Source organism: Ursus americanus, chromosome 7 (assembly GCF_024610735.1).
Source record: "Ursus americanus isolate L20-20 chromosome 7, mUrsAme1.1.p, whole genome shotgun sequence".
Lineage (NCBI taxonomy): Eukaryota > Metazoa > Chordata > Mammalia > Carnivora > Ursidae > Ursus > Ursus americanus.
Window position 1 is genome coordinate 75,869,295 of NC_142133.1, and position 15,156 is coordinate 75,884,450.

At 35.5% G+C, this 15,156-nt stretch overlaps 1 protein-coding gene across 1 annotated transcript in view; it reads left to right on the plus strand.

Annotated features, from left to right (window-relative positions):
• LOC148109731 (uncharacterized) overlaps positions 1–13,837 on the plus strand; it is a 192,560-nt gene extending 178,723 nt beyond the window's left edge. Inside the window, exon 4 of the mRNA XM_087863221.1 lies at positions 12,522–13,837. Coding sequence (XP_087719347.1) covers positions 12,522–12,581 — 60 coding nt within the window. The 3' untranslated portion in view covers positions 12,582–13,837. The remainder of the gene's footprint in view (positions 1–12,521) is intronic.
• Positions 13,838–15,156: the final 1,319 nt, after the last annotated feature.

Below are 15,156 nucleotides of genomic sequence, written 5' to 3' on the forward strand. Positions count from 1 at the left end.
TTTTTTAAAGATTTTATTTATTAATTTGACAGAGAGAGAGACAGCCAGCGAGAGAGGGAACACAAGCAGGGGGAGTGGGAGAGGAAGAAGCAGGCTCTCAACAGAGGAGCCTGATGCGGGGCTCGATCCCAGAATGCCAGGATCACGCCCTGAGCCGAAGGCAGACGCTTAACGACTGCACCACTCAGGCGCCCCAGAAGATCACTTTTTACTTATGCTGATTAATCTAATGGACAGAAAAAAAATTAGAATTTACTATCAATTGCCTAATTTGTTTGTTGAAGACACTCAGAATAATATTGTACTGCATTAATCTTTAGACTTCTATTTATTATTTTTATTGATTGGTAGATAAAAACAGATTGTAATGAAGAAAACACTAAACGTCTCAATATTTTTTTAAAAATTTCCAAATCTCTTGTCCATTTTACAGACATATTTTTCAAAATTACTTTGAAAAACAAATTTCTTTTTTTTTTTTTTTGAAAAATGAATTTCTGAATGCAAAATAATACAGATTGGGGCACCTGGATGGTTCAGTTGGTTAAGCGTCCAACTCAGGTCATGATCTCAGGGTCATGAGATTGAGCCCCACATCTGGCTTCCAGGCTCAGCATGGAGTCTGTTTGTGTGCTCTCTTCCTCTCCTTCTGCCTCTATCCCCACTTGCAGGTGCACTCTCTCTCTGTGTCTAAAATAAATACATAAATATAAAATAATAATAATAATACCGATTAATTGTTGAAGAACTGTAAAAAGTAAATTGTGCTAAGGAAAATGAAAATCACCCATATTCAAATCAGAATCTAATATACAAGATAGACTCTTATTATTGATTTATTTTTATGTGTTTTTTTGTATTTTATTATTTCTTAATTTTATTTGGTAAGTTACTTATTATTATCTTGTTAATTTTCTATTGGGATATTTTTTATATACTGTTTGATAGGTTTGGTTCATTGAGTATTGATAGATGCAGTACCACAATTATTTCAATGTTTTGTTATTACACAGTTGATTTTGTGCTGTTGCCATTTTACAGTGATGAATATAAATCCACGAATCAAATGACTGTACCATAAAATGTAACACCCATTTCCCTAAGAAATACCCAACTAAATACCTGGGCATGGCATCGATAATTTGACCATTTGAATTTCTCCGATCTACACATTATGATTCTCGTTAGCTGTACCTGCAGCTAGCAGATGATATTAGCTCTAGTGGAAATACATAGATAGAAATATGTCATTTCTCAAAGAAAAATCAGGGTGCTCTGGAGAAAAGAAGGAATAACAAATAATGGGCAGGGAGAAAAACAGATACCCAATGTAGATGTAAATTAGGTATGTGAATTTAGGTCATCCACTTGACGACCTGTCCACTAAGTGCTATTGTGCCCAAAGCCATGGGGATGGAGGTGTGTAGAGTTTCGGAGGACCACTCTCTATCTGGAAAAACCATGAGAACAGGGCTGCCTCCCCAGTGGGTCTGGAAGGGACATCCACCCCGGTGGATCTGGGATGTTGAGTATATAGCCAAAGACAATTACTCTCAAACCTTAAAATCTCATGGAATTGGCCTTGTAGTTGGGACTTAACATGGGACCAACTACCCCTTTCTACTTTCCTATTTCTCTCTTTTGGAATGGAAATGTCTAACCTATCCTTGTCTCACCGTTGTATTTTGGAAACATATAATTTGTTTGGTTGAATAGCAGTTTGCATCGGAATGTATCATACTTTGAATCTCACCCATATCTGATTTAGATGATATTCAGACAAGACTTTGGATTTAAGATGTTAGAGCTGATACTGGAATGAGTTAAGACTTTTGGGGTGCTTGGGTATCTCAGTCAGTTAAGCGTCCAACTCTTGATTTCGGCTTGAGTCATGATCTCAGGGTATTGGGATCAAACCCGCGCTTGGCTCTGCACTGAGCATGGAGCTTACTTAGGACTCTCTCTCCCTTTCCCTCTGCCATTCCCCACCATTTGTGTGTGCTTTCTCTCAATCTAAAAATAATAATTAAAAAAAAGACTTGAGGGTGTTGGTATGTAATGGATGTATTTTGTTATGTGAGATGGACATGAATTTTGTAGGGAAAGGGGTGAAATGCCATAGACTGAATATATGTGTTCCCTCCAAATTTATATGTTGAAATTTTAACCCCAATGTGATACTATTAAGTGAAAGAGCCTTTGGAGGTGATTAGGTCATGAGAGTGGAGCCCTCATGAATGTGATTAGTACTCTTAGAGTCCCAAGAGAGCACTCTCATCCCTCTGCCATATGAGTACACAGCGCCTACGAATCAAGAAGTGGGCCCTCACTAGGTGCCTGCCAGCACCTTGATCTTGGACATCCAGCCTCCAGAAGTGTGAGACATATATTTCTGTTATTTATAAGCCACCTAGTCTATGAGATTTTATCACAACATCCTGAGCATACTGAAACAGAAATATTACATCCTTTCTAGGAAGTTAAAGATCTAAAATGCTACGTTCGAACTTACCAGGGCAGTATTTTAGCTCTCAATTGCTTTGTGACACATTCTGTAACATTCAAGATCTCTTTGACCTATTTTGGGGAAAAAAATAGCCCTAATATTCTGAATACTTCATTTATCTTATTGCTTGCATAGTATCTTGTTGCTTGATGGGACTAGAAGGAAATCCACTCGCCTGTTTTTATTAACCCTGGCAATACACAAACTTTCTGGCCTAAATAAAATATTCAAAGGATTTAATTTTTTAAGATTTTCTTTATTTTATAGAAAATTTAGAATTATAGACTACTGTATTTGGCAGAAACCCTAAAATCACCCAGTCCACATTGTAAGGAAGTTAAAATCAATGTTCAACATTGCTTAATTATTATATTTGCAGTAGATCGATGTCTTATTTGATAGCCAAAAAGGATAAACAATGCAAATGTCTATCAGATGATGAATGGGTTTAAAAAAAGGTATATCCACATGATGGAATATTATTTGGCAAAAAAAAAAAAAAGGAAATACAGTGATATATGATACAACATAGATGAGCCTTTAACATGTTATGCTAAGTGAAAGAATCCAATCATAAAAGACCACATCTTGTATGATTTCATTTGATATGTAATGTCCAGAATAGGCAAATGTTCAAATAGAAATAGTAAGTAAATTCGTGTCACCTAGAGATAGGGAAATGGGGAGTGACTGCTAATGGCATGGGTGTCCTGCTTGGGGTGATAAATAGATTTTAAAATTAGATTATACTGGTTGCTGCACACTAAGAACCCTTGAGTTATATACGCTAAATGGGTGAAATAAATGGCATATGAATTAAATCTCGATAAAATTATAAAAACGCCCATATCCCATGTTGCTTCATTATAGTATTTGCACTTCTACTGGTGTCTTACTTGTCCGGTTCACTAAATTATACTTGTGCAATCACTAAAAGTTCCCATGGAATAGCAGTCTGTGAAATTAGTAATCTGTGTTGCACTTCTAGCTAAAGATACTAGACCACAGAAGTTTTACCTGTTGAGCTCTAGATTTTTAATGACTGAATCAGATCCCCAACTTTGCCACGTAGTGTTAGAAACTTAGATATATAACTTAATCTTAATGATTCTCACTTTATTCTTCTCTAAAGTGAACATAATAATAACATCCAACGTCTAAGTTTATTTTCACAGTCAAGTGAAATATTAAGTGTCTTGCTTATGGTAAATACTTAGTACCAAATAAAGTGATGACATTTCAACATCTTAGACTAAAGATGCTTAATATTTGCTTCTCTGACCCTCGGGGAGGGTTGTTTTCATTTTTATGAAATTGAAAAACAAAATAACTCCAAAATTATAAATACTATGGATCTTAGGAGATGATTATAAAATAGGGCAAAAATCAGAAAATTTGGGGGAGAAGTTTACTGCAGGAGAATAATAACCAGCTCATCAGGGAATAAAGTCTCACTAAATAGCTCTCAAAATAACTGACAAGTGTATGAAGACAGAAAAGATGCATGGAATAAATTAATTGATCATTATTCCCCATCTTGATTTGGAAAGCTAATTTGAAATATTCTGTTCATCCTTACATAAACAACAAACATACAAAAACTTAAAGGAAATATTTCATCCTTCCTAAGGTATAGATTTTTCTTTTATTTTAGACCACTTCCTTCTATGAATAATATTCTCTTCACATCCAGAAAACTCAGGATGCCATGTGTATAAGCTTCATCCATTCAACTCTAATTTTCTCCATGACTAAAATGAATGCTAGTAACAGACCAATTAAAAGGATAAAGTTCACCAATGTATAAATTACAACCGGCTGAATTAATATTTCCTTCAGGATTTCGACAAAGTTCCAGTTTAAGAGGCAGACTCCAAGGATAGATTATAATTAAAATACCTGTTTTTCTCTGGATAGAAGCTAGGTTTCTTTCTCTCAAATGTATGTTTAAATACATTGATATTTTTAAAAACATTATGGTAGGATAATGACTACACAAAGGATGCTGAAACTAATGTGCCATCAGGACAGAGAAGTTTTCTGCCTACATTCAGGAAAAGAGAAATATCCCTCTTCATTGAGGCTCCCATAACAATTTATAGAACATTTCTCAAATTCACCTATTGAATTCAAATTCTTTGTTTTTAAGCTATGGGGAAGCATCAAGTTTTGAGTTCTTAAACCTCAAGTTTCAATTTTGTTATCAAACTCTTCAACCCTTTTTCTTCCAGTTTTTTCTTTTTATTTAAATTATTTTCATCTAGTTCTTAGGATTTTAGTGCTTTATTTCTGTACATACCACTTTATCTCTTGGGGTTCCCCCATGACTCAGTGTTACCACTAATTGGTAATCGATATGCCCAGCTATCTCACAGATTCTTTGCATATAAGGTGATTTATTGACAAATTCCTCAGGGAAACTGAAAGTTTTTAATTTTTATGAAATCCAAATAATCTACTTTCTTTTTCATCTGCTACATGTGTTTTGGGTGTCATGTATAAGAAACCATTGCTTATTCCAAAGTCATGTACCTGTATGCCTATATTTTCCTCTAAGAATTTTAGCTTTAGTTTTAACAATGAAGTGTTTGATCAGTTTGGAGTTAAATTTTATTATCCTGTGATATAGACTCACCTCACACTTCATTCCATTACATGTAGATCTTGAGTTGTCACAGCACAATTTTTGAAAAGACTATTGTTCCCAAATGAATTTTCTTGGCACACTTCTTGAAATCAATTGACCACAGATGTATAGGCTAATTTCTGTACTATTAATTCTGTCCCATTGGTCTATATTACTGTCATTATGTCACTATTTCACTGTCTTTATTACTATACAATTTTATCAGGCTTGGAATGGGGAAATAGGAGTCTTCCAACTCTGTACTTTTTAAATAATAAATTATATACATATTATTTTATACAATTGCTTTTTAAACCAATTAAAAAGAAAAAAATAAATATGCATTCTTACTGTCATTGCTAATTACACGATTAACATAATCAGTGTCTTTTTTTAATGGGAATTTTGATTACTGTAATTACTGTTTGGAGTCAAAAGCTTTCTGCTGAAAGATGTCCTTTAGTATTCCTTTTAAAGTTGGTCTGCTGCAATGAGTTATCTCCATTTTCATTGATCAAATGATATTTTTATTTTGTCTTCTCTTTTGAAAATTTTACATTAGAATTCTTAGTTAACAGGGTTTTTTTGTTTTTGTTTTTGTTTTTGTTTTCCTTTCAGCAGTTTGAGTATGTTATCACACTGCTTTCTGGCCTGCCTTTTTTCTCACAAGAAGCCAACTCTTTTTTTTAAGATTTTATTTATTTATTTGAGAGAGAGAGAGCACACATGCAAGCAGGGGGAGGGACAGAAGGAGAGGGAAAGGGAGAAGTAGACTCCCAGTTGAATGGAGAGCCCTATGAGTGGCTCTGGGGTCAATGTGGGGCTCAGGGCTCGATGGATGCAGGACTTGGGGCTTGGGGCTGATTTCAGGATGCTGAAATCATGGCCTGCGCCAACGTCAGACACAATTGACTGAGCCACTCTGGTGCGCCGGAAGCCGATTCTTAAATCTTGCTGAGGTTCCCATATACATGATAATTTCATTGATCATTCAAGATTTTCTCTCTCTGGCTTTTAGCATTTTTACTGTGATGTTTCTGATTATGAATCTCTTTATGTTTGTCTTATTTGGAATTTGTTGAGCTTCGTGTTTTTAAAATCAGATTCGGTAAATACTCAACCATAATTTATTTGAATTTTTCTCCCTGCTCTTTTTTCTCTCCTGTTATCCTGGTACTCCCATGATGCTTATGTTGATGAAGTTAATGGTACACCCCTTTCTCTGATAATTTGTGTCTTTTCTCCATTCTATCTTTTTCCCTGTTTTTGGATTGTATCATTTTTTCAAACCATTTTCAAGTTCACTGATTCTTTCTTCTACCAGTTCATTCTACGTTTGAGCTCCTGTAGAGAACTTTTCATTTCAGTTATTTTATTTTAAAATTCCAGAATTTCCATTGAGTCTTTGTTTAAAATAATTTCTATATCTGTATTGATCTTCTCTATTTGGGTTGACGGTGACATCAAATCTTCCCTTTACGTCTAAATGTATGCTTTCCTTTAGTTCCTAAGAAGATTTATAATGCTTGCTTTGGAATCTGTTTTACATCTGACATCTGGGCCCTGTCACAGGCAGTTTGGTTTCTATTTGTTTGTTTTTCTTTCCCGTGTATAGGTTCACACTTTTTTGCATCTTTTCACTCTATGCATTTTGTTGAAACCTGGACATTAAAAATAGTGTCTGAACACTGTTTCCTCCCTCCCAACTAGGGCTGATCGTTTGTTTGCTCATTTGTTTGAAATCTTGGTTGTACTATTTTAGTAAAGTCTATTTCTCCCGTAGTGGGAAGCCTGTGGTGTCTCTGCTCAGCAGGCATAGACTTGGGTGTGTGTAGAGTCACCCAGGATTTTCTCTGTCTCTTTTTCTGCTTTCTATGTTAGGTTCATTTGCTGCTTTCTCTGTCGGGCCCCACACTGGTAAAACTATTGCTCTGACAGAACTGGGAAGGAGAGGAAGAGTTGAATAGACCTAGGTAACCACACCATAGACTCTCACTATTTTTATCCAAGGTTCATTAGTTTTTGTTGCAAAAATGCTTTTCAATTTGTCATGTCTTTGTTCAATTTTCAGAATTCTGAAAATACTGTTGGTTTAGAATTATGGTTGTTTCAATTAATTTTGTGCATTTAATATTGTTGAATAGGATACTTCCTAAATTCCTTACTGTATCACTCCTGAAGTTCCACCTCCAAAAACACACTTTATCGACCCAGTATATAAACCAATATACAGTCCTTCTGTGTCTTGTTTCCTTTGTTCAGCATTATCTTGAAAAACTCTGTCTTCATTTTTAATATGTAACTGTAGCTTTGTTCTATATACGATTTATGAAAATTTTAACATAACCAGATAATATTTTAATCTTTTTTTTACATAGGTACCATATATGATATCATCTAAAATATGAACAGGTTTTGGAGTCGCCCTGTTTATAATGGCATTTACTCTTCATAAATTAAGGAGAAAATATATTGTTTTGTCTTTAATTATAACCTTTTATTTAAAAACAATATAATGCAAATAGGCAAAATGTTAACAGTTGTTAAATTTTGGTGGTGGTATATAGTAATTGTTTTGTTAGCATTTTTTCCAGACTGTATGTTTGAATTTTTACAATAATGATATAACTAAAATAACCACAGATAAAATATTTAAAATACAAAGAGCAGATTTATTCTTCAAAGATACTAACATTTAACCTCCTAAAAATGTGAAATCATATGCGACTCAACTCCATATCCTTCCAAGAACTCAAAACATGATAGCCTAAGTTTCGTTCTTTTCAGCATTCCATCCAAAGTGCAAGTGGACACACATATATGCACACACACACACACACACACACACACACACTCATCCCCTTGTAAACCTGGTCAGATAACTGATAACCTTTTTCTTGCACTTCAGTGAGGCAGCTAGACACTTATGAAACATGAATTTGGTCTGACATTTCAGAATAAATATCACAAATAACTTCATAGGATAGAAAAAAATGGTTTTTATTTACCTAGTCTCTAGGAAATTTATTACAGAAATTATTTTCTCACAAAGAAAGAAAACGAGTTCCTTTTTGTTTCACACATATTCAACATGAACAAAGACCATAAAACAAAGTTTTTCAGAGATATAATTCAAGTAAGAATTATAAATCTCTTTTTCTCACCTTCATTCTTTTTCTTGGGCTCTAATATTTCCAGTATTACTAGGAACCTAAATTCTGATCCCCCCACCACCACCACCAAGTTGGGTAACAACAGCCATAAGCTAGATTGTCTCTCAGTATATTTTCCCAGAGCTGGAGGAAGTGAATGAATTCTAAAGGTGAAGATAAAGCCGTATCAAGTTAGACCACATGGGAGAAAATAAACCAAATTTGATGCAGATCGGTAGGACTAGAACAGACTAAAAAATGTAGATTAAAGGGCACAAATTCAGCCAGGCTGGATGTACAAACATACAACATAATCCCTATTCCATTTTTCCATCTTCCGTCTTCCAGTCCTTATTCAGCTTTGTGGTTTCTGCTTAGTTTTCATCTCTTCTAGAAAAGCTTCCCCAACACTTTCTAGACTAGCTTAATGTATGCTTTGGTTTACTATGCCAGTTTCTTGTATATCTTCCATCCTAGCATTTATGACATTATATTTTCACTGCATGTTTGTTTTTCCATCTTTCCATTTAAAATATATGCTCTGTAAAGTACATAGCATGTGTCTTCAAAACACAGGTCAATGTTTGCCATCTAAAGAGTTCCTAATGTAGATAGTCGACAAATATTTATTGAATCCCTGTTATGTGCTGGCTATTCTCCTAGGTACTGGGTAAACAGTTCCAGGCCTACCTTTTAGGAAACTGATAGCTTCCATGTTCATTCCTTAGAGCCCCGAGTCACCTAAGAAGTCTGACTACATAGCTAGAGAGACAGGTGCAACCACCCTGAGCCACCCTGAGTCATTTTAGCCACTGCAACTGAATTGCCAACCAGGGCATAAAGATGTTTTGGGTACTTTAGCTCCAGTCAAACCTATTCAGTCAACAACACATGGGTCAGAAACAACTCTTCCTCATTGAGTGTGGTCCAACTTACTATTAAGAATAAATAGATGGCTGGGGTGCCTGGGTGGCTCAGTCTTTAAGTGTCTGCCTTCGGCTCAGGGCGTGATCCCGGGGTCCTGGGATCGAGTCCCTCATCGGGCTCCCTGCTCTGCTGGGAGCCTGCTTCTTCCTCTCCCACTCCCCCTGCTTGTGTTCCCTCTCTCACTGGCTGTCTCTCTCTCTGTCAAATAAATAAATAAAATCCTAAAAAAAAAAAAAAAAGAATAAGTAGATGGCTTTATTTAATATCTCTGTTTTGTGGGTTTTCTACATGACAATAGATATCAGAAACACAAAATCAAAGGCGGGAAGAATTAATTCTGCTGGAAGGAATGGATGTAGAGAGGCGAAGGCAGGATTAAGAGAAGTATAGAAGATGAACACAACAATGTGGTGATTAAAGTGGCAGAATGGTGGAAAATTCCGACTTACTGATTTTGCATGTAATGAATGATCATTGTATTGGCTGAAATGTAAGAGAAATTTTTGTTTAAAAGTATTTAGTCACCAAAAATATATTTTTCAAACAACTTTATTGAGAGTAAATTCATGTAAGATAAAATTTGCCCATGTAAACATATAAATAAAATTTGTGGTTCATTCAGTGTGCACCCATCCCATAATCTAAGTGTAGAACATTTTTATCTTCCCCAAAAGAAAGCATGTATTATTTGCAGCCATTTCATAATCATATACCCCAGACTTTGTGCAATCAATGATCTACTTTCTCTCTGTCCAAATTTGCCTATTATGAAAGTTTCATATAAATGAAATCACATAGTATATGTGTTCTGTGAGTTGTTCCTTTCAATTGGCCTAATATCTTCAAGTTTTACCTGTGTTGTAACATGTATAAGTACTTTATTCATTTTCATTGCCAAATAATATTCCAAATAATATTGTTTGAATATACAATAGTTTCCCCTTATCCAGAGGATATATGTTCCAAGACCCCTAGTAGATGGCTAAAACTACAGATAGTTGTTTTGTTTTGTTTTGTTTTGTTTTATTTTGTTTGACAGAGACAGCCAGTGAGAGGGAACACAAGCAGGAGGAGTGGGAGAGGAAGAAGCAGGCTTCCACCAGAGGAGCCTGATGTGGGGCTTGATCCCAGAACGCCAGGATCACGCCCTGAGCTGAAGGCAGACGCTTAACACCTGTGCCACCCAGGTGCCCCTACAGATAGTTTTAACCTTATATATATCATGGATTTTTTTCTATTCATACATATCTATGATTAAGCTTATTTTATAAATTAGGCATATTAAGAGATTGACACCAATAACTAATAATGACATGGAACAATTATAATAATATATTGTGATAAAAGTGACATAAATGTGCTCTCTCTCTCTCAAAATATCTAATTGTACTATACTTACCTTTTTTCTTCTTGTGATGATGTGAGATGATAAAATGCCTATACAATAAGATGAAATGAGATGAATGATATAGGCACTGTGACATAGTGTTAGGCTACTATTGACCTTCTGACAATATGTCCAAAGGAGAATCATCTGCTTCTGGATCATGGTTGATTGCAAGTAACTGAAACCACAGAAAATGAAACTGTACGGTGACTAACATAACATAAATAAATAAATAAATAAATAAATAAATAAATAAATAAATAACCAACAACAACCAAAAAATAAAAAAGAAAGAAAGAAAGAAAGAAAATGAAACGAGATAAGGGAGGATTGCATTTTATTTATCCATTTGCTAGTTGACGGACATTTGGGTTGACTCCATTTTTTGGCTATTATGAATAATGCTGCTAGGAACATTGACTTACAAGTCTTTGTGTGTGTACATGTTTCTCAGGCATATGCCCACGAGTGGAGTTTCTGGGTCATATGGTAACTCTGTAAACTTTTGAGAAGCTGGTACACTGTTTCACCTTACAATGAAAAAATATATTAAGGTTCCAACTTTTTCACATCGTCATTGTCTATCTTTTTGATTATATCCATGCTGGTGGGTGTGAAGTGATATCTAATTGTGGTTTTTATTCGCATTCCCCTAACCTTATGATGTTGTGCCTCTTTTCATGTGTCTTTTTGCCATTTGTTTATATTCTTTAGAAAAAAAGGTTTATTTAATCTGTTTTCCCATTTTGGAAGTGAGTTGTTTGTCTTCTTGTTAATATGTGTGCAAATTTATACTTCCATGGAAACATCCAGCACAACTTGGAACAAAAAAATAAATTGAATATTAATGTTTTATTCTGTAGTTAAAATTCTTTTACTTTGGATTCATTTAATGCCATCCTCAATAAGATGCTTCTGTTTTGTTTTCCCCATCCAAGATACAGCATAAAATTTTACTGTTATTGCCATTTAATTAGGACATCTGAATGGAATAACATTCACAAACTGTAAAATGACTATAAACAAATTCAAAGAAAGTCCATCAGATTTTTCATTTACATACTGGTTATGAAGACACTGAACTCCAAAGACTTCAGGCAAATACTGTCTACAAAAGAAACAAAACAGACAACAACATCACATTCTCTTTCTTTCTTTTTTTTTAACATCACATTTTCTATGGCAATTTTACATCATTCTGTCAGTTATGTTGTAATCTATTCTTCAAAGCAATTATGATATTAGCATTTCAATTATAATTAAGAAATTGAAAACACTCTGTAAACTTTCTATTCAAAGAAAACACACATCTCAATTAAGGCACACTATAATTGACAAATACATGACAGGTACCCATAGTGGGAAGCAATTAACTAATGTGGTAAGTAGGTATGATGTATATTCAATATGAAAAAATGCCCTGGATCACCAATATTATTGAATGCCATGGCAATGAATGGTAAAATGTCATCTCTTAAACAATGAGATTATATTTGTTAATATTACCGTCTGCATTATTCACTACCTAAAAGTTACAAATGGCTGAAATGCATTAAATATTTTTTACACCAAGCTTTCTTATAGCAGTAATGTGATATTGGTACTATTATTACTAGGAACAATTTTCAGATTAAAAAATAAATAAACATGAGGTTAACTAGTTTATCCAACATACTGCTATTAAATATTACAGATAGAATTCAAACCCAGAAGCTATAGCTTTAGAGACTTCTCCTTTTATTATTGTGTCATGTTACATCCCATAGATGGCACATGTCTCAGAATCAGGTTAGAGCTCTCTGTTAATGCCTTTCTGTGTACTCTCTTGCTCTGGGCATCGTCTGGATATGAACTTTGTACATGCTTTTAAGAATGATCGGAAACTCCAACGGCATATTTTTATGTTTTGGTTTTCTTTTTCAGACCCATTTTGATACACCAGATGCCTTTGCACATATTGGCGATACTCAAGGACTCAGGTGAGCTAGAGAAAACAAATGATAGGAAATGAACACAGCTCAAGATGCCTTCAAGAAGCTCACACTCAAGTGAAGAAAGAAAACCACACACACATATATATATTCTGTAATTATATTTCAATGGAATAATGAAATTCCAATTTGAGTCCTGTAGAAACTCAGAAAATTAAAAATTATTTAGATAATGTTGTTACATGGTGGAAAGAAAAACTTCATGGAAAGGCATTAATGAACATGACCTAGAAGCAGTGTTCTCAGTCCTGCCTCTTCAGATGATTCCAGCGTACAGCAAACATTGAGAAATAGGGCCCCATAGAGTAGAATATTGCTAGGCAGAAGTGAGGGGGAAAAATCTATAGAACTATAGTAACCTTGAAACTTACAAACTGTAAAGTCCTATTTTTTTTTTACCAAATACCTGCAATATGCCGTCAATAGCCATAAATAGATAAATACTAGACTGTGTTAACTAACCTAAATTCCATGAAGCAATAACATTTCATGTGCGAAATTCTAAAATAGATTTTTTTTTCTCCTTAGTGCCCTAAACCTCTCTCTCATGATTGAACCCCTGTATGTTTGGACCTCTGCCCTATCTATTATGAGGGGAGATGACCTTTTCATTAAGCCAGAGCCCAAATCAGTGGACTAGGTATATGTCAGATGGGATAAATCAAAAACAGACAAGATAACCAGGCAGATTATTAATGTAACACTAAGTTTTAGAATGAGTTAAATATTAGGCAGTATTTCTAAAATTGTAGGTACACAAGACTCTGCTGATTGTTACATTTTTTTCTTTGGGAGTAGACCCTTACTAATAGTGGCCAGAGCTGAGATATTTTTCATGGGTTCAAACACTTAAAAAATATCAAAAAGTAGAATTTTTCTAGGGTAGCAAGTGAGAGAGTTTTGTCAGGCAGGGAAACTATTCAGCTCCTCTAAAATCTTGGCAGGTAGGCAGTAATCTGTGTCTATGTGCGAGACAGACATTGGGGACATTCTCAATTATTGTTATAACATATTTTCCACCCACACACACATCCCTTTCCTTAGAGCAGGGTCTATTTGGATAAATATATTGGAAATTGCTGTTTCCAAATAGCAAGTGAGTCTTTGTTTATTTCAGACAAAAATTCTACCATAAAACTTTTGTTGACAGGCCTATGGGCAAAGCAAATAAGCTTGCAAGAACTGAGCACAGCAGAGGTGTTCCTGGTCTTGTCACAACTCAGGGGTCAATCCTCTGGACTCTGCTGTGGTGAGAGCCTTGATGAGAGAAGAACAGGGACACGATTTGGTTTTCTAGAAACAGAGTTATTTCCCCAGAGTGTGGGGAGTGTCTGGTGGGCATCTCACACCTAGCATTATAGATGTTCTAAAAAGAAAAAATACTGAAAATGAAAAATGCCAAATTTCTTTTTTTTTTAATGATTTTTTATTATATTATGTTAGTCACCATACAGTACATCCCTGGTTTCCGATGTAAGAAAAATGCCAAATTTCTTATTCATGACTTTATATTAATCTTTTTTTTAAAAAAAGATTTTATTTATTTATTTGACAGAGAGAGTGGCAGCCATCAAGAGAGGGAACACAAGCAGGGAGAGTGGGTGAGGAAGAAGCAGGCTCCCAGCAGAGCAGGGAGCCCGATGAGGGTCTCAATCCCAGGGTCCTGGGATCACATCCTGGGCCAAAGGCAGACGCTTAACGACTGAGTCACCCAGGCACCCCTCCAAGACAGTTTCTTGACTTTGTGGCTTCTGTGTAAGTGTGTGTGTGTATGTGTGTGTGTGTGTGTGTGTGTGTGTTGCATCACACAACTCTATAATATTTAAATATAAGAAGATTCATATAGGGGCATCTGGGTGGCTCAGTCATTAAGCGTCTGCCTTCCATTCAGGGCGTGATCCCAGGGTCCTGGGATCGAGACCCCCATCGGGCTCCCTGCTCTGCCGGGAGCCTGCTTCTCCCTCTCCCACTCCACCTGCTGTGTTCCCTCTCTCGACGGCTGTCTCTCTCTCAAATAAATAAATAAAATCTTAAAAAAAAAAAGAAACTGTCTTGCAGTCTTGGTTGGAGGTCTCCATCTTGAGCACTGTAATGTTGAACACAATAAAAAAAAAAAAGAAAGTAAGTATATTTTAACAACCCCAAATATGTAGATCAAACTTGAGTTTCAAAAACATAGATATGGCCTTTGAAAGTCATACGCCTTAAAGGACCTAGAGAGAGTATTTCTTAAAACAGAAAGGCAAATCAAGAAACGACTCCCCTCCTGAGCTCTGGGCTCTCCACGTTACCGGGACCAGAGAGACTGGATGGAGGGTGAAGAACTCCCAACACGGTCAAGGGAGGGTGGCGTCCAGGAGCTCAGAAAAGATTTTCAGGAAGAAATTAGTCTTGCATATCAATGCTGCTGAGAGCTTATAATGAGAACAGCTATGTGATCATTAAATTTGGCAACCTGGAAGGCATTAGTGATCTTGACAAACAATTCAGGAACCTAAATAGAAACCTAGTTTCAGGGTATTTTTTAAAAGATGTATTTATTTATTTTAGAGAGCGCGAGAGCGCAC